General features: G+C 37.8%; 2 protein-coding genes across 4 annotated transcripts; both read left to right on the top strand.

The window, feature by feature from the left end:
- The first annotated feature begins 4,654 nt into the window (after positions 1-4,654).
- Positions 4,655-12,182, top strand: LOC115756990 (transcriptional corepressor LEUNIG-like). Of its 3 annotated transcripts, none has more exons than XM_030697030.2 (13): positions 4,655-5,145; positions 5,841-5,938; positions 6,099-6,208; positions 7,237-7,533; positions 7,656-7,799; positions 8,096-8,338; positions 8,672-8,768; positions 8,888-8,997; positions 9,162-9,311; positions 9,901-10,056; positions 10,140-10,256; positions 11,284-11,490; positions 11,694-12,182. In XM_030697030.2, exons 1-13 carry the CDS (start codon positions 5,114-5,116, stop codon positions 11,835-11,837), a joined length of 1,905 nt encoding a protein of 634 aa, XP_030552890.1. In that variant the 5' UTR covers positions 4,655-5,113; the 3' UTR covers positions 11,838-12,182. The 3 variants fall into 3 exon arrangements, with proteins under 3 accessions (XP_030552890.1, XP_030552889.1, XP_048134214.1); XM_030697029.2 differs by having other exon boundaries at positions 4,656-5,145; positions 8,666-8,768; XM_048278257.1 differs by having other exon boundaries at positions 5,003-5,145; positions 5,846-5,938; positions 8,666-8,768.
- A 5,925-nt stretch (positions 12,183-18,107) lies between these two features.
- On the top strand, positions 18,108-19,475 carry LOC115757001 (deoxypodophyllotoxin synthase-like). Its single transcript, XM_048277758.1, has 3 exons — positions 18,108-18,532; positions 18,620-18,950; positions 19,159-19,475. Exons 1-3 carry the CDS (start codon positions 18,147-18,149, stop codon positions 19,408-19,410), a joined length of 969 nt encoding a protein of 322 aa, XP_048133715.1. The 5' UTR covers positions 18,108-18,146; the 3' UTR covers positions 19,411-19,475.
- The last annotated feature ends 343 nt before the right edge of the window (positions 19,476-19,818 follow it).

Here is a 19,818-nt window from a genome sequence, read left to right as displayed (position 1 = left end):
AAAAGGAAAAGTAAAAGGAAAAGTAAAAGAAAGGGAGATGCATTAAATGAGTTGTCTTAAATGGATTGTAAATAGGTTGATAATGGACTCATTTGCTACTCACTTAGTTTGGCTTCTTAAATGTTAATCTTATATGTTGGTCTGCTAAGTTTGTTTTGATCCATTTAAATGCTTGTGAGTTTTTTTTTTGGTCGAAAAATGCTTGTGAGTTATTAAATGGGTTTTGGACCCATTTTGACAGGTCTAGTCAATTGTCATGTATCATCTAACTTGGTAATTCGACGGTGAAACTTAACAGAAACTAACGGAGGGAAAATTTGTCATAGATGTACCGGTTTATGATTTTTTATTGTCAAAAAATTAGTTTGTGATAAATTTATCATAGGTGTATCAATTTAGGATTTTTCGTGGTATTAACCTTGTAAGTAAATAAAGCTCATATAAGATGACTATTTAAGGTAATAATATATTGCGATATCAATAACGAATCAAGATAAATACAATTGAAGGAGATTTACGTATAATCTTGAGAATTATGAAGAATAAAGGAGAATGCAATCGAGTCCTAAATGCCTCTGTGAGTCCACGATTTTTGTAAGTTCACGATTTTGTCTTTTTGGCTTACAAATTGGCATTTTCCTAGACACCCATCTTGGCTCTGCTCCCACCCGAGCACGCCGAATATTGGAGTTCTTATGCTACGCTTGTTATTACGTGAAAAATGCATCCGTGAGTTACTTCTAGTTTTTACATATATATATCCGATGCACCTTCTCTTCCTGTTCGGTGTTTAGTTCGGTTTATTCATACCTACTTCGCCATCCTAAAAGTCTGCTTGGAGCCGCTCAGTGTTTGAGCCCACTAATCCTAGCCTTGGCAACCACTCCTCACTCTAGTTGGACTGGGTCATTACGGGCCCACTAACTTTCGCGTGATTCATTCCCAAACCACATACTTACTAGAGAGGGTCCCACTCTGATACCATATTGTGAGATCCTAGATAAACTCACTCAAGGTATTGTTCGCTTTGACTTGTCCCAAACCAAGCCTTAAGTTTCTGTTCTTTTGATGTACAGATGAGCACTTTTCTAGGAGGTTACCCATCTTAATGGTATTCTATCTTGAGCACGCTTAACATTGAAGTTCCAATGCTAAGCTTTTCGTTATGTCAAAAGGCGTCCGAGTTAATTTTAGTTTTCACACACACACACACACACACACACACACACAACCCCATGCATGCTCTTTCCATGTTTCGTATGCAATTCGTCTCATTCCCGCCCCTTTCGTCATCTTAGAAACATGCCAGGAGCATAAGCATGATTCCGGAGTAGAATCAGGAAATGGTGGAAATATGGTAGTTTTAGGTTTTAGGGTATACGGGGAAGTTTTTAGGTTTTAAAAATTTGGGGAACATGTTCCAATGGATATGTTCTAGGAGTCGAAACCTAGAACTTAGAATTTGGAACAAGTTTTAGTGTTTTTTTAGTTCTATGTCTTTACGCGATCTTGTGATATTCCATGGCATCTATGGTTAGTGTATAATATGGAACCATTAGTTTGAATTTCCATTTTCGACGATATTCATGATAGAGACTTTTACTTTGTTAAATTTTCATATTTTTTGCGTGTCTAAATATGAATTATTATCGATGGAGTGTAAAAGCAGCAAATGATGATTATTAGAAGTGATAATTCACTACAAACTTTTAACTAAAAATATAAGTGCAACCTGGATAGATTGTGGAACCCGCAACAAAGTAGGTCTAGGTTTCAGAGTATATGCATGGTAGGTTTTAGGTTCCAAAACATAAGAAACTTATTTCGACGCGAGGAGTCCAGGTTACTTAGAACTTGAAAGGAACTTAAAACTGCTCACCTCTATTGAATATCTCTTTGTTTAAGCCCTCTGCTCGGTTACCACTCTCGCCCTCCTTGGACTAGGTCTTTACAACACTAATTCGTGGATAAAAAAGGGTTGTACCAAAGTATGTCGGTTTGGCATTAAATGTGGCATGAGTATATCGGTCGCTTTTTCCAAATGTAAAAGCAGGAAAAATAAAAAAATTAGGATGACTAATGGCCATTATTTCCTTCAACATGTAACTCTTTAATAAGGAAATTTATCCTCACAGTCACTTTTTCTGGACTTTTTAATTGTTTCTCTCCCTCTCCTCAAGAGAAAGTATTATCTTCTCATATTCTTTTCCTTGCATAAGAATATGCGAAAGATATAGTTGCATAATTCTTTTTTATATATTTTTATGTATTATGATGAAGACGTCCATATTTATAGCCTTTATAAGGTGAATATTTAAGGTAATAAAATGACACGATATCAATTATAATCAATCAAGAATACGTACAGTAAACGCATAGAGTTATGGAGAATTCAACCGTAGTTGGAAGAAAATATAGAAAACAAAATGCATAGAAAACGGCTCGAGCACTGCATGAGAACCATTCCGGTTCTCCGATTCTGTTTTCTAGAATATAAAAAAAAGATGAGAATCCTATTTGGTAACGTAAATGATTTTGATTTTGATTATGTTCCCAGAATCGGTTTTAGAGAATCAAAATCAATTTTAGAGCAAAATACGGACCACAAAAAAAGTTGGTTCGGAAAAAAAGAACCACTTTTGAGAATCACAAAATAGAATGAAGTCTCACATATATCACTTTTCCCTTTCAGTTCTCTCGTCACCTTTCCATCAACCCAATAAAATAAAATAAAAAATTAGAAAAAAATTGGAAAATTTTTAAAAAATAACAAAAATTTTAGAAAATCTCTAAAAATAGAAGAAGCTTAGATTAGGCTAGTTTGACCTCATTTTCATAAATTTGGGCCGAAATTTTCTAGATTTCACTCTTCCGCAAAAAATGTTACGAAAGATGAGGGCATCTAACATGTGGATGATAACATATTTACTCGTAACCATGCGTCACAAAATGTGACCATCTGCACATGGAGCTAGAGCCAAACACCCACTTGGATTTAGGACAGAAGCTGCAAAATGATAGTGAAGGACTTGTACTTCGTATCAAGGAGGATAATACGATTTTTTTTTTGTCGGTGGATAATTTGATTATTTGGCTGCTATGTTTATATGTATTTTGAACAACGCAACATTTAAAGAAAAAAATGAGTCCCATGCTTCAATCAAACTTCAAACGTCGTGTATTAAAATTTGTGTTTAATTTATGACATGCTAAAAAATATATATTTTAAATTATTTTAGTATGCATTTGAAATTAGTCTTCAATTTAAGATGAAATTTTACAAAGTAACTACATAGTTATTTGACTTAAATGAAAAAAATTAGAAAGATAAATAGTTTTTTGAAATAGAAATTTTTTGCAGTTATTAAACACGTTTCTATTCCAGGAATAGAAATTTTGGGCGATTACAAATGCCTTCTGATTCTCTAAAACTCATCCAGGAACCGATTCTCTAAAATTCATCTAGGAACAGAATCAGAAAAAAATCATTTTAATCGAAATCGGTTTTCCGGAACAGAATAGTTACCATGTGTAGCCTCGGTGTGCTGAAGTTTGAACTTGTAGACTCGTGAGGCTACACAGCAATAAGCTGACGTGGCTCTTGTGTGTCTGCCATGGCTTATGTGCAAGTTACATGACAACAAAATGTCATGGTTTTTTTTTTTTTTTTTTTGGTCGAAACAATTGCTGTGCAGGCTACATGGCAACGATGTTGAGGATCGACTTTGAGATATGAATGTTAAGTAGTAATTGAAAAGAAGAATGACACGAGATGCTTGGCATGCTTTAGGTATGCTCCGAGTATGATGTGTAGTCGCAAAATTTTCTTATAATGCTTCGCTCCGATATCATGATAAGAATAAAATATTCTAATAGCAATTATGATATTGGAATAAACACAATCAACGAAAAATTTATGCACAATCGAGTTAGGAAGAATCAATGAGGACATGAAAATTTTCATATATATATATATATATGTGTGTATATCAATCCTTAAATTTGAGTTTCCATTTGTGTAGGAGTTTTTCTACTTTTTACCTTTATGAATATTTCTTTCTTTAAAATTTTAAAACGAAATAATTTTATATTCTTAAAAAACCGTAAAAATTTAAAAGTGATGTGTGTGATGATACTGCTTTGATCTCATCTTTAAGTCGGTCTCGAGTTCGAATCCATCCTCGCGCACCCGTTTCGGACTCACTAGGGTGCAGTGGTGGAGACATTGCTGCGCCCGAGCAAGTAATTTTTTTTCCAACACGGCCGGCGCAAGTAAAAACAACCCGAATTCTCTCCACAGTCATAAAAAATACTTCTACATGTATATTTTTTTTCAAAATTTCAAATAATCTCTATAGCAATATTCTGAAAATTAAGAAAATTATAACATAAAAGTTAAAGACAAATTTTTTTTTTTGGTGACCGGGCACACTTTATGAGCCCCACAGTAGTGGTGGTAGGTTAGGCTTTCAGGCATTTTTCCCGTCTGTCCCGCAGACAAAACCCAAAAAAAGAAAAGAGAAATTAAAATCCAAATTTCCATTTTTCGTAATCCTGTCCTCCTCCTTCTCCCTCGGTCAACATGCCCGTCTCTGTCCAAATCCCAGAAACAGTAACGCTGTCAGCTCTCTCTCTCTCTCCTCGTAATTCGCGTGACTTGCGAACCAAGCTCAACATGGTCTTCGTCTTCCTCCTTCTGCTGCTGCCATATTAACCCCTCCTTATCATTATACCCTGCATGAAGAATCTTCGCGGAACCCAACAATGGCGGTCTCTCTCTCTCTTCTGTGCTCGGATCCCCATGACGCTTCCTTCCTTCTCTCCTTTTCCCGCCGAACCATGGTTTGAATGAACTCCGAGACGACTAGGAAGACAGTACGCAACGCTATCCACTGCACACACAGAGACAGAGAACAAAGAAGACGAGGAGGCGTTCACTGTTGCCGAGGAGCTTGGCGCTTTCTTCCTCTTCTTCAGCGAAGAAAACATCCACGAGGGACCTCTCGTTTCGTGGGGCTTTTGCTCCTTTTTATTTTTTTGTTTTTTATAAGTGCTTCTGTTGAAGGGTTCTGGTTACTGCTGCGAAGTGTTTAGTGTTGATACGACGCAAGCCATGTCTCGATCAAACTGGGAAGCTGAGAAAATGTGAGTGCTCTGCACATTTATTCAGCTTTGTTGCTTTTCCCCTTCTTTCTTGCTCGCGCCGCTTGCATGCCATCTATTCGTTGCGAAGGTTGTCGTGCTCCTTATTTCATCACAACTCTCATGGCGTCGTTCATTTTCCATATCCTCGTTGTCCGATTTCTTGTTCGTGTGGTCGTCGACAGTGATCGTCGTGCTCGTAATGTCGTGAAATGGTTCCGTTCGTTTGCGGATTTTGGGTCTCGAGTTTGTCCTTTCGTCGGAATTTGTCTTGCATCTTTTGAAGTTTTGAACCATTTTGAAATAGCGATTTCTATGTCACTTGCTGACTCCCCCAGTCATTGGGCGTGCAAAGGGTGATTGCGATCATTGTTTGGCTTGCGTGGACAGAGACTGCAATTTCTCTTGCCCTATGAAAAGCTCACTCGAAGGACCTAAGTGCTGCTTCTTTCTTTTTGCCCCTTTTCAGTGATTTCCTTCTTGAACAAGGCAAACTGAATGAGAAGAACGAGAACAATGCTGTTGGGTCAATTGGTGGAAATTTTATCTGTGGAAGTTTAGTTGGTTTACTTTTTGTTTGTTCCTACAGAACAACTGTTGCTGTTGTTTGTTATTGAGTTCTGTTGTCATTCACATAACTATACCTGCCTCTGTTATCCATTGAAGAAGTCATGGAGCTCTTCCTGTTTCCGTGGCAGGTTAGATGTCTATGTCTACGATTACTTTGTTAAAAGAAACTTACATGCTACCGCGCGGAATTTCCTAGCCGAGAGGAAAATCTCAACACTCCCTGTTGGTGAGTTCTCTGTGCTTATTGCCAGCGCCTTAAAATGAATTAAAACAAAATCTGCTAGTTTGAAGAGTTATGGTTGGGAATTATTCTTATCTAGAATGTGCTAAATCCTATCATTAATTACACAGTTTAACTTTTGATACTCATAAATTATCTGTTTCAGCTATAGATGCGCCTGGTGGTTTTCTGTTTGAGTGGTGGTCTGTCTTCTGGGATACATATACGGCGAGGATTCATGAGAAACGCTCCAACGCTGGTACATCCTATGCCGAGGTGCATTTCCATTCCTCTTATAGCTTAATGAGTTCACAATTTTCTATATTTGTTTGTGTTATTCTAGGTTTTGTATAGTGTAGAATACATGGAATTTGATTCATCCCAGGATTGTCTCCCCGTTTTAACTGGAAAGTAGATCCGGTTGATTCTGGAATTTGCTTGTATAAAAACATGGGACTGGGTTTGCATGCATCCTTGACAGTAGTAAAAGTTCCTTGTACAAAATGTACGCACCCGCATCTGGAAACATTCGCATTTCTCCATGCTATCGGGCTCATAACACTCTTGTTTTACACCACTTCACTGGAATAATTTGTTTGATTGCTTGTAACCAACATGTTTCTGTTTTAAAATATAGAAAATGTGAAGAAACCTTTTCGAAAAACTCCATACTTTATGTATATACATCACCTATCATTAAAATGTGTTGTGGACTTGTGGGTAGTAGATGCATTGCTTAGACTGAATTCCTCAGCAACCATCTGACCTGAAACTCCACTGGCGCCAATAGAAGCCTGCAAAGACAAGGACAGGTCTCGCAAATACTTCATACATATATCTTTGGCCTTCCTAAGATCCTCAGTCACATTGATTGCTGGATTGGCTTGACTGATCACTGTGTGGTTCATGAACGTTTTGTCCTTTTCGCAGCATTCCCTGTCTGAAACAGGGTAATGTTTGCCGTCAAACTTTAATGTAGGTAATTGCAACTTATATCATAATCACATAATACATAACATGCAAGCAATCATCTTGTGCGAGTTTTACGGTAACCTACTTTTGCATGTGCAATGGGAAGATGAGTGGATGATACTTTAAAAGGCTGTTTCCTGGGGTTAGAGTGGTAACTGCCTGCAAGTCCTTGCTGGAGGGCGTTGTAGAACCCTTAGGTCCTCCAACATAATCTTTTCCTTGGTAGGCTAATTTGGTCGACTATTCGCCTGATATTCTTTGGAGTCAAATGTCATATAACTGATACTATGGATGACGTGTCCCATCTGATTCATCTTTAACTACTTTTTTAGGGACACAATCAGCATCAATTTGGCTTCAACCACTGGCCGAAACCTTGGATGCAGTCATATCATCCTTCCAGTCAACTGCAGTTGCAGGAGCAATCGATGCCCCAAGCACAGCCAATGACATCCCCATCTGTCCATGATTTAGAAAGCAGAAAATTAAGGGTGCTTCTCCAAAAGCAGAGTCTAGGTTTTGGAATAGATCAGATGATTACTATGGGTGATGTACTTGCTAATGTTCGGCCTACAGCGTGGATTGGTCACACTGTACCTCCCTGCGGTGATGTGGACGTCCTATTGAAGGTGCTATTATCTTTCTGTACTAGCAATTAGCCCATCAAAGAAATCTTCCATTTGTGCCTTTATACGAGGTTTATTTTTCCAACGATACTTGCTTACAGTTGGTATTTTTTCTGTTAAACCAGCAACCGGAGTATCCACAGGGCTCACTTTTGAACCGTCAACATCAAAATTCTAGTATTCCTTTCCTGTTCCCTGATAGAGTTATCTCTTCAGGAGGTCTGAATGCTGATGGAAGCTTGCAAATGACTTTCAAGGAACATTACCAGGTCAGCCAGTGATGTTGCAATAATCATTTGTACTTCAAAATTCTAAGGATTGCAAGTATTTTCTCTTCAAAAACAAATATATGCTAAGTATATTTCTCCAAAACATGTATTGGCTCTGGAACACTATTTGTGCACATATTCCGACATTAAATTTTTATCTAAAGCTTCAGCTTCATCATGCGCACGTTTGGATGATAGCCATCATTGATGATTGTCGTCATGAACTAGATCGATAATCTAAAATGACATATATTGCAATTGTTCTCACCGAATTGTTTTTGTTCCATATTTAAAAGGCTTCACAAAAAGAAACTGCACAAAAGAGAAAGCGACCAGATTCAGCTTCATTCCCCGCAAAGCATTTGAGGAATGTGGATGCTTTTGGACTTTTCCCTCCTATATCCTCAACACCTTCTATCATCACACTGGATGACAAGATTTCTGTACCTCCTTTGCCACAAACTGGTCATTCCTCTATGCCTTTGCCCTTAGTTGGCTCTCATGCTACAGTTCCAGTATCGTCAGCAACCAGCAGATTGGTAAGCACATACAGTTTTGTTTCTACTCTGCATTTGGATTTTAATGAATGGTAATGGACTTCACAAGTTGATTTCATTTTGATGTTGTGCATCTATATAGCTGTTAGATATATGACGTCTCAGTGTCCTAGTCATATCAAACAAGCTTATGTAATAGATTAAAGGTATTTGACTCGTCACTGAAGAAGAAGAGGAGTGTGGATAATTTTACTCCGTGCAATGAGGAATATGGTAGCCAATATTATTCTCTGGACAAAGGAATTGTTTCATGCAAGTTATTGTGAATTGCGCTTGTATGGAAAAGAATGATGTGAGGATGTTGTGTAGGCCCAGACGAACGTGGTTTTGGATGATGCATCTTTGGCAGACAACAATGAGTCTATCTCATGCTATGAAGATTTAGTCACCAGGGACAAGGCTGTTAGCAAAGGTATGACAAATTACTGATCCCCTTGGCTCTGTTTTTCCTCCTCACCATTCAATGATTTATGCTAAATCTCTTGTAAAATGACGAACCACCTGAGGTTAACGTCCATTTTGTTGGTTTAGGCCTCACTATTACTGAATTCCACAGTCTTTCTACAAGTCCATGTGATTTTGAAGTTTGTCACTTCTCATACGATGGGAAACTGCTCGCAACTGGTGGACATGATAAAAGGGTAAGAAAATAGTCAAGGGTTCTCTCTGAAATGGACAGGTCTATTGAGACAGTTTGCTGAATTGTGCTGTCAAATACAATTGATTGTTGACTAAGGGATCTTTTAATTGGAACTTACCTTTTTGTTGATCGAACAAAGGATGTGTGACTTGTTATAATCTGCAGGCAACATTTTGGTGCACCGAGTCGCTTAGATTGAAGTCAAAGCTTGAGGAACATTCCGAGTCAATTACAGATGCCCGCTTCAGTACAAGAATGCCCCGTTTTGCTACTTCATCAGCTGATAAAACTGTCAGAATTTGGGATGCTGATAATGTCAGTACACAGTTTCTAATTTTGTCTCCTGCTGATATTAGTTGCATGAAGGCATTCCGACTTTTTAAGCATGTTAATGAACCATTTCCTGCCAAACTACAGATGGCTTTTTATTTATGATGCTTATACCTGGGGAGCCTTGAGAAATCTGTTCATTCTCCTTTGATGGCAGGGAGCTACTGCTGTTGATTTTTATTTCTTGAAGGTTACCAATAGTATGTGTCACACGGGAAATACATCAAGAAGGTTCTATCATTCAAAGGATAAATCATCCACCAATCCTTTTGAGAGCATGTTCTGTAGATGGAGAATCGTATGAGTGCTTCTTTAACGGGATATTCTGTGTTATCGTGTGTGACTTCGCTATTGATGACAAGATTGTACCAATCCGTGGAGTTCTTGATTCTTTTCATCACTTCAAATATTCCCCTGTACAAAAGTAACATAGTCTTCTGAAGCACTTTTGGTCGTGGATTTCATGCTCTGCCTGTGGGATGCATTTTCCTCTTTGTATTGGAACATTTGAGATGAATGTGCACATAAATCCATTTCACACGCGTTAATGAATGTTGAGAATGTCAATTTGCAGCCTGACTATTCCCTTCGAACTTTCACTGGACATTCTTTTGCTGTTACATCCCTGGACTTCCACCCACGGAAAGATGATCTCATCTTCTCCTGCGATAGTAACACTGAGATCCGGTATTGGAGCATCAAGAGTGGCCGCTGTGTGGGGATTATCAAGGTTAAGTAATGGTGCTTTTATTTCTGAGAAAACTGTACCACAAAGCTGTGCATTCTCAGGCTGAGATTCTCCCTATTATGTAGGGCGGTTCAAGCTGTGTGAGATTTCAACCTCGGGTTGGAAGGTTTCTTGCAGCTGCTGCAAAGAATGTTGTTTCAATACTTGACGTGGAGACTCAAGTTTGTAGGATGAAATTGCAGGTCATTTCCAATTTGCTCAGTCTTGACATGTTGGTTTCAATATCTTTGCACTAATTAAGATGATGGGAAAATGTGCTACTTCATGTTGGATGTTGATGTGTAGGGTTTTTCTGTTTGATAAAGATGGTATTCTTTGCTTATTAGTTTTCCATGGATGTAATGTCCATGAGGGTTTTAGAGGAAGAAAATTTTACAGTTGGCAAATAAGACACAGTATTGTCCAGGCAATTTCTTTTCCCCTGGTGAATGGCGTAAATCCTTTTCATAACCTTGTTTAATCAAAATCACTTTCTGCATCTTTTCCCTTGACCCCAAGTAGCTTATGCTCAACTAAAAGAGCAAGTTTAAGTTATTTCCGTATTCACAAGTCGTGGTCATTTGATTGTTTTTGGACCTTCAAACATACTGCATTATATATAAATGCCAGTGAGGGTTTTCATTTTTCATGAACAAGCTGTCATATGATTATGTATTCATGGTTTGAACTTCATGACTTTTTACATCTTCCAGACAGATTCAATGTACCCATCAACCCATAAGATACTTTGGTGAGGCATATGGACTGATTTTAGGGCAATGAGTAGAAGTTGAAATGATAAACTGTGTATGCGTGGGTACAATTCTATATCACTCATCCAAGAATGGCCATGACATGTTGGGCCAATTATTCCTTATCCAAAACACTCGACGACATTTTATGTCAGGATTCACCGAGGTGACCCTTTGATTAATGATCTTGTGCAAATGGAAGCATGTACCCCTAACTGCTCTCTCCTATTTGTTTATTTTACCAATGCTACTCTCTACTGTAGAAGGGGGTTGCTGAAGAAACTCTCTATTATAAAGAAAGACTTCATGAATGGTTGGGAATGAACTTGGGTGGTTGAATCAATGAGTGTGGTACTTTGGTTTATGCTCTGCAATGGTCCTTGGTTTCGGTTTGGTCCATGATGGACGATACTTGATGAGAACCTTTACCAGTTAGAAGTTCTAGTAATTGATAGCCAGCGTGATGATGTTACTGCAGGGTCATGAAGGCACTGTCAATACTGTCTGCTGGGATTCTACTGGCGAGCATTTGGCATCTGTGAGTGATGATTTGGTTAAAGTGTGGAAAATTGGCTCCACCGGCGATGCAGAATGTGTTCGTAAGTTGGTGTCTGCCAGGGACAAGTTCCATGCGTTCGCCTTCCATCCGACTCATCCTTCTGCAGCAATCATTGCATGTTCTGAGGCAAGTCATTGCTCTTTGTTCTTTTCCACTTGATTAGCTAGTTGTAACAACCGCGTAAAATTGGAACATGGACACTCCAATATGAGCAATGCATGGTGTGCATCCCTACCTGATAGGCCCTGGAAAATACTCCCTACAATTCAGCTTCTTCGTCCAGGTTACGAAACTGTTGTCTTTTCTGATATGGAGTCATTTGTTATCAGAATCTGGAGCTTTGGGATATTGCCGAGAACAAGAAAGGGACCCTCCATCCGCATGACGGACCGATATCTTGCCTAGCTGCATCAAGTGCTAACGGTCTTATTGCTTCCGCTAGTCGCGATAACTGCATCAAAATTTGGAAGTGAGGTGATAGTTCCTGGTTTGGTTTCTTCTTTTTTGGTTGGTATAGGTCTTGACGGGTATACACACACATATATATACCAGTTTTTTAAACTATAGTTTGCCACTGTGGGGTAAGGGTCTTTTTATTGGGTTTTGGCTTTACCCTTTTGCTCTTGAAGAGCTTGCATATAGTACAGTCTTTCCTCTGTTGCCAAAGTCTAAAGGCTTGCATATAGTACAGTGCAGTATGCAAAGAGTACTGTTGTGACACATGAACTTCAGTGGGAAACCTTTCTGCTGGTTTCTTTGGTTAATCTTTGAAACACTATGATATGCTATACATACGGCACATTCCCATGGATCGTGTTTCTTTAGTTACAAAGCTCGAAGTCGAGTGTGAGCGAGATCGGATGTATATGGACCCTCCCAGTGTATCCTCCTCGGACATCGACTTCATGTATTCGTAGGTACGTGATGATATATGTATGTGCAACGAATGAGATATCATGTACTTTTTCAAACAGCGGAACTCAGTAGACATAAGCTCATAATGCCATTTGTGCGCCGAACTCCATAGGACAGCCTCTAGGTAATACTTGTCAATGATATGTTGCATGTTTTACAATGAATGGCACTGGGTGAACGTGTAAATTATGTTTGCTTGGAGTTTGATTGGAGGCGTCAAAATGGTTTGAAAGCTCATATTTGAGTTAGTCAAGTTTTCAATAGATGGGTTGTTAATGTAATTTGAGTTGCAAGTCTTTCTTATACGTGGATTGTAAATGGGTACAAATTTATTTGCAACTCATTTAGCTTTTAAAGGTTATTAGTTGAGTTGAGTCAACACATTCATAAGATATCATTCTCTTCAACAGTTTTTATATTATATAATGTTTTTAAAGTTTTGTTTTTTATTTATTTCTAATTAAAAATTTTCTCTTCTTTTTTTTTTTTTTTTTACTTTTTTTTCCTACGAAGTCCGACTAGACTCACAGGCCGAACCTTGTCTAGTGACGAGTGAGGGCCGATATCGTAAAGAAAAATAAAGGAAAAGAAATTAAAAAAATATAAAAACTATCCCTTAAATTTGTATTGCATGGAAGTGTTTTAGTAATATAATTTTTCTTCAAAATGATAGTGTTTAAATAATATGGACCGGGTTGGGTATGAGTCATTAGGCTTGTAATGCGTGAAAATGGTTCAAAATGGGTGATTGAATCATTTTTTACTTGACCCAAACTCAATTCGATCCATCCGTTTGCCAGATCTAAGTTTCATACATATTGGTAAAAGTCCTATGCATAAATGTTCGCATAGTTAGTTTTAACTCCTCCAGAGTTAAATCCAATTAGCAAACGATGTCTCTTAACTTAAGCTGGCCATGTTGGATGGCACAAATATGACATGCTGAAAGATTGAAATAATCTGAATCCGACTGGATATGATATGTCTGGCGGTATATAGACACGAATTAACATTTAAACGAATTGTTTGACCACTTAACTTGATATTTTTTTCAACGATGCACCTGGCTGACCAATTCTCCAAAGATACATACCCAAACTAATTCTTTACCACTAAAAATAGAGTTCATATGATGTAACTAGCTCCAGCTGAGAACATTTTTTTGTAACCAAACAAAAGTCTTTGCTTTCCAACGTTAGGTTAACGAGCACCATGCGTCGTCGTGGACGATGTTGCGAAAGAATTGATTGATAAAACACATTTATATATGCAGTAGTCTTTGCTTTCAAAGGTCAGTTAATGAGCAGCCTGCATAGCTTTTATTTGTGTTTTTATCAAGTTGTAGTCGCCAGAAACTCAACGTTTTCAATGGTTAAAGTGTGTTAATATTTTTCAAATCATTCACTTTTGCAAAACAAACGGAAATTAAAATTAAAGTACATACGATGTGATTAGCTTCATGATAACTGAAAACATTTTTTTAACCAAACAGAAGTTTTTGCTTTCGAACGTTGGTTAACGAGCACCTTGTGTCATTGACGGCCTTGCTAAAGAATTAATTAATCGTATGCATTTATATATGTGATAGTCTTTGCTTTCAAAGGTTAGTTAATGAGCATTCTGCGTAGCTACTACATGTGTTTTTGTCAAGTTGTTTTTTTTGTGTACTATTAAAACCCACTTGATGTTTTCCAAATCACTTATTTTTTCAAGAAACAAATGGACCTAAAAATAAAGTTCATATGATGTAATTAGTGGGGAAAGTCATAAAATTACCAATTCAATCATAAACCTTTTACTTATGCCAATTGAGTCCTAATTCTTTTCATATTTTGCAAATTGAGTCTATCAAGTGAATTTTGACTGGAAATCGTTGATGTGGACGCCGTTTGTTCTAACCGACACGGTCAACACCGTTGTAATCAATCTTTAATAATTTTTATATATTTTTTTCCAATTTTTTTTTTTTTCTTTTCTTTACAAAGGTGGTTGCAAGGGCATTGTGATCGACAACCCTCGCTTGCATCTAGGCAAGGGCCTGCACCCCAAATCAACAAGGGTCGTTGACCGTTGGCAGCTACAGTTGCAAATAAATAAAAAAATAAAATACAAAGATAAGAAAAAGAAAAGTAAAATAAATTTGAAAAAGTGGTAAAATATTATTAAGAAATATTGTCCAAGTTAGCGACTTCCATTAAAAATTGGTGCAATCAATCTTTAATAATATTTTAATATTTGTCTAATTTTTTATTTTATTTTCTTTACAACTATGTATGCAAGGGCATTGTGGCCAACAACCCTTGCTTGCATCTAAGCAAGGGCCTGACGTCCTTGCTCGTGGCCCTGTGAGGGCGCGATGCCCTCGCCTAGATCAAGCAAAGGTCGTTGACCATCGGCAGCTATAGTTGCAAAAAAAAAAAATAAATAAATAAAATAAAAACGAATAAGAAAAGGAAAAGTAAAATAAATTTGAAAAAGTGTTCAAATATTATCTAAGAATAAAAATTGGTCTGATAGACTCAATTGACGCAACTAAAAGGTTTAAGTCTAAATTAGCAAAAGTATAATATGTTTAGGATTTTTTGGACAATTCTCATTAATTAGCTCCATGATATCTAAGAACATTTGTTTGTGTAACCAAACAAAAATCTTTGCTTTAGAACATTGGTTAACAAGCATCGTGCGTCATTGACGACATTGGAAAAAATTGATTAATGACGTGCATTTACACATCTGATTGTCTTTGCTTTTAAAGGTTAGTTATTGAGCACCATGCGTAGCTGTTATGAGTGTTCTTATCAAGTTTTAGTCGCCAGAAATTCAATGGTTTCAATGATTAAAGCCCGGTCAATTTTTTTTTTCTTTTCAAATCATTCATTTTCTACGGAACAAATTAAACCCAAAAATAAAGTTCATATGACATAAATTAGCTCCATGATAGGCATTGCTTTTATAGGTCAGTTGTAGTTGGCAAAAAGTCGATGGTTTTGGTGATTAAAGCTCCGTTCATATTTTCTAAATCATTCATCTTTGACGAAAGGCTAAAAATAAAGTTCATATGATGTAAGTAGTTCCATGATAGTCGTTGCTTTCAAAGGTTAGTTAATGAGCACCATGCATGGCTCTTACGTGTGTTTTTATCAAGTTGTAACCGGCCAAAGTCAATGGTTTTGATGATCAAAGCCCAATTAATATTAAACAAACGATCAATCAATGCGCTAATCTAACTTCAGATCAACAATGGATGAATTCATATTATTCTAATATGCGCTGAAGTCTCATTGACTTTGTAGGACTCGAATTACTAAGACAATGCACGGGCAAATAATTGGATAAAAACAATGGAAATTGCAAACAAACTCGCAGTGATTCACGGATGCCATGTCCGCTCGATGACTGAATTTGAACAAAAACTCCTTAATGGAAATTAACGGAGTGCGAAATGCGAAAAAGCTCGTAAGACATGGCCGGAAAGCTTTTACAATGGAAGACAAGTACTGGAAGTAGGAAACTTGATCTAATTCGCACCAATTGTTTGTTTCGCAGAAAACAACTGCTAAGAAAATATTTTCCAGATTCTCCTGCGTTTGGTTCACGGAAAATAAGTTAGTCAAGGAAAATATTTTCTACCCATGAAAAAAACTCATTTCAAAGTGAGAAAAATATTTTCCTCTTTTTAAGATGAAAATAACATTTTCCCTCATCTTTATTCTCTCAACTCCTTTACATTCATTTTTCTATCAATATAATAAACGATCTTGAATTTTTTCGATTTTAAAAATTTTAATGATAATTTTAATTTTTAATTATTTTTTATTTTGTCCTTTTCTTTTTATTGCCACTTGCCCAAGGCCGGCAAGGTCAAGCCTTGCTAGATTTGATAAGGCTTGAGCTTGTTAGGATTCGGGACACAATCAAATTGAAGTAAAATGTAGCGAGAATGAGAAATGAAGACATGAGATTTTATTATAGTTCATCATTAAATTAGGGTTAAGTCCAATAGAAGATTCCACTATAATTAGCATCTCACACCTCTCGTTACATAACTAATTACAAACGAATATATATATATATATATATATATATATATATATATTCATGAGCCCAAACCTAAACTAATAATGAAAAATTATGGGCGTAAATTGTAAAAGCCCTTTGGTATCCAGGAGGCACTGCCCCTCTTGTTTTTCTATTGCTCGGGAGTATGAATCACACCCCAACAGAGCTCACTAGTCTTCTTGGGCAAGGTTGAGCCTTGCCGGATCTACCAAAGTGGAGCCTCGGGTGCACGGCCGTGGTTGTGGCCGGCGACCGACAGAGAAAGAAAAACATAGAAACACAAAAAAATTGTTTTTTTAGTCAAAAAATAAAAAAAACAATTAAAAGTCAAAATTTTTGGCAATTTTTCCATGGGAATCCTTGCCAAACGACGAGGATTATTTTTCAGTTCATTTTTAAGTCTCAGCTAAATACCAGAAAATATCATTATTTTTTTTTGAAAATGACTTTTCGAAAGTATTTTTCGAAAGCGAATAAACGGAGCCTCAAAAGGAAAAGCAAATCCGAATCATCTTCTTCAAAATCTAATCGGCTCCTTGTGATTTCTGACGACTCTTGCTCGTACTGTATTTACTATCTCAAATGCGTGCTAGAGATATGCGCGTGAACTATTCATATCTTTGTTTGTTTTTTCTTCTTGTCCTTGTTCATTCATACCCAAAACAAATTTTTTATTTTTCTCGAGAAAATTTCACAACTACCCCTCTCCCTCTCTCTCTCTCTCTCACCCAGTGGTGGCGTGGTCGCAATGACAAAGCATAAAAAATGGAAAAATAATTATAAAATATGATAAAATAATTATAAAAACTATCACATCGGCGATTTTCAGTCAATTGGTCAAATGAGCTGAATGCACACAGATGTAAAAAGTTTAGAACTAAATTAACTAAAAAAAATATTTATAATTGAATTGACATAATTACAGTATGTTTAAGACTTCTTTTGATACGCCCCCCTCACTCTCTCATTGCCAAAATTTTGTTGCATAAATGGTTCTGTCCTCACATAGTTTTTGCAAGCATCTTTTGTTGCTAGCACACGTCCATGTGCTTCGATTCCTCTTTTGTCTTTAACGAGCGAATGTTCCTTCAGAAAAAATTTACATAGACATTTTTTTTATTTTCTTTGATTATTATTTTATTATTTGTGTTTGTCGCTACTGACAGAATTAGGTGTCAATAGTGTTGTCTCGTTGTTTTATGTTTTCCTTTCATTGTTCCCGGCGGAGGTAGTCAACGACCCTCACCGACCATTGGTGAGAGTCGCGGCCTTGCAGACTGGTGGCGAGGTGGCCCTCGCCCATATTTGGCGAGCTTGCTAGCCCCACCAGTAAAAATGAAAGAAAAGAAAGGAATAAATAATTAAAAGTTTAACTTTAAAAATTATTAAAAAAAAATCCACTTCAGTACCGATTGCTCAATGTAGGACAACTAGCGTCTATGCCAGTAATTTCCAATCTAAATTGGCTGGATGGACTCAATTGATATATATGTGAATAGATTTAGGGCTAAATTAGTTTAATTAATTGTTTAAGACGGAACTGATGTCACTGCTATATGTTGATGACTCTTTTGGTACTTTTCCCCGTCAATAGTCCACAAAAATAAATCATGCTGTGCCATACTGTGATTGGCTCTGTCCATGCATACATTAACAAAACATATTTAATACATCGGTTTTGTGTAAACAAAGATTGCGCTTTGTGAGTATATATGGCTCTTGTATGTGCACGGAAGCATTGCGACTCCAAAGGAAAGTTGAGAATTCCGAGCACTAAAGTGTAGCCCACAAAACTGCAATATATCAAAATGAGTTCTGATATTCCTACTGAGCATCAGCTTCCGAAAGTTGATTTCTCCATCTTCGGCTCGGACCCGGGAAGCACCTCTTGGGACTTGGTTCGTGGCGATGTCATGGCCGCCCTCGAAGAGTATGGATGCTTCGAGGCCGTGTACGATCAGCCCCTCGACCGCGAGCTTCACACCAGTCTCTTTCGAGCATTGAAAGAGCTATTCGATCTCCCGGTGGAGACCAAGAGAGGTTTCACCGACACCAAGAGACCATACTGCGGCTACCTCGCCAGCCTCCCTTTCGCCCCAGGGTATCAGGCAATGGCGATCGATGGAGTCCTCGACTCTCCGGCTATTCAGAACTTCACGGATCTCATGTGGCCCGAAGGGAATGCGAAATTCTGGTACTTTTTGACCCCATGATTTCTTCTTACTCTTGTTGCTGCTTTTTCCGGCGCAATCACTAACTCGCTTCGGCTTGGTCTACACAGTGAGATTGTGCAGTCCTATTTATCGAAGGAATCAGAACTTGAGAGGATGGTGAAGAGAATGATGCTGGAGGGATTGCAGCTGCCAGTAGACAAATATCGCGATCTCATTGAAAAGGCGAGCTATTTCCTCCGGATGACGAAATATGAAGCGCCCAAGAAAGGAGTGACTCAGCAAGTTGGCGGAATCAGTCATAACGACACCAGCTTCGTGACCATTATTCGCCAGGACGGATCGGTGAACGGTCTGGAGATCAAGGCCAAGGATGGCCAGTGGTTTAGGGCAACTCCTTCAGCTTCCTCCTTCATAGTCATGTTAGGAGATGCAATCCAAGTGAGTACGACACTGATCTCTACCCTCTTCTTTAGTTCCTGTATTCGAGGTTGATGACTCGCGTAGTTTCCATTTGATCCGCTTACGGCCAAGACAAGTCGTTTCCATAAACGTCATATGGTTCATTAGATCAAGCATTTTCTCACTTTGTCATCGTAAACAAATGTATCTGGTTGAGGGATAACTCAGCGTCCATCTCTACCTACAGGGATGGTCCAATGGGAGGTTGTACAGTCTGTTGCACCGGGTGATGATGAGCGGGACTCGGGCAAGGTACTCCATCAGCCCGTTCTCGACGATGAAAGGTGTGATTCGGTGCCCCGGAGAGCTGGTCGATGAACAACACCCCTTGCTTTATAAGCCCTTTGAAGAAATCGATCTCTTGCTATTATCTCGCGTACACGAGACTGAAGAAGGTTGGGAACATGAGTCTATTCTTAGAGCTCGATATCTTGTGTGAGAAGAAAGAAACTAGTTCTGGGTTTGATTTCTTTTCCTTGGTTTCTTTGTCTGTATGGAGGTTCAAGAGGGAGAACTTCATTTGGCAATTTGGAATTTGAGTACTCGTAGTTTATAATCAGTATCTTTCGACGATGTATCGAAAGATGTGTGGGTTGTAATATCATCTATGTATAATAGGAAAAAAGTTTGCAGAACAGACATCTTTCGTTGAGTCACGTCATCATAAAAATCAATTCCTAAACATTAACTAAAATAAACTAAAGTTTTCATTTATTTTGTTGTATAGTCACAGTATCGAAATAGAAATTTCTAATTATGCGATCATATCGCAGAAATTAAAGGAAAAATTAGTTGGTCGATTGTCAAATTTGTGTACAAAACAAGCGAGTTCATCCATGGAAACCGT

This window comes from Rhodamnia argentea, chromosome 4 (genome assembly GCF_020921035.1).
Source record: "Rhodamnia argentea isolate NSW1041297 chromosome 4, ASM2092103v1, whole genome shotgun sequence".
In the NCBI taxonomy this organism is placed as follows: Eukaryota; Viridiplantae; Streptophyta; class Magnoliopsida; order Myrtales; family Myrtaceae; genus Rhodamnia; species Rhodamnia argentea.
This window is presented reverse-complemented; position numbering and strand designations above follow the sequence as displayed.

What these genes read in the sequence shown, in the direction of transcription:
- LOC115756990 (XM_030697029.2), top strand. Translation starts at nt 5,114, where the DNA reads ATGTCTCGATCAAACTGGGAAGCTGAGAAAAT. An exon ending in AATCTCAACACTCCCTGTTG is followed by an intron (nt 5,939 to 6,098) that starts GTGAGTTCTCTG and finishes TATCTGTTTCAG; the next exon opens with CTATAGATGCGCCTGGTGGT. An exon ending in GGACAAGGCTGTTAGCAAAG is followed by an intron (nt 8,769 to 8,887) that starts GTATGACAAATT and finishes TTGTTGGTTTAG; the next exon opens with GCCTCACTATTACTGAATTC.
- LOC115757001 (XM_048277758.1), top strand. Translation starts at nt 18,147, where the DNA reads ATGAGTTCTGATATTCCTACTGAGCATCAGCTTCCGAAAGTTGATTTC. An exon ending in GAAGGGAATGCGAAATTCTG is followed by an intron (nt 18,533 to 18,619) that starts GTACTTTTTGAC and finishes TGGTCTACACAG; the next exon opens with TGAGATTGTGCAGTCCTATT. An exon ending in TGTTAGGAGATGCAATCCAA is followed by an intron (nt 18,951 to 19,158) that starts GTGAGTACGACA and finishes CTCTACCTACAG; the next exon opens with GGATGGTCCAATGGGAGGTT.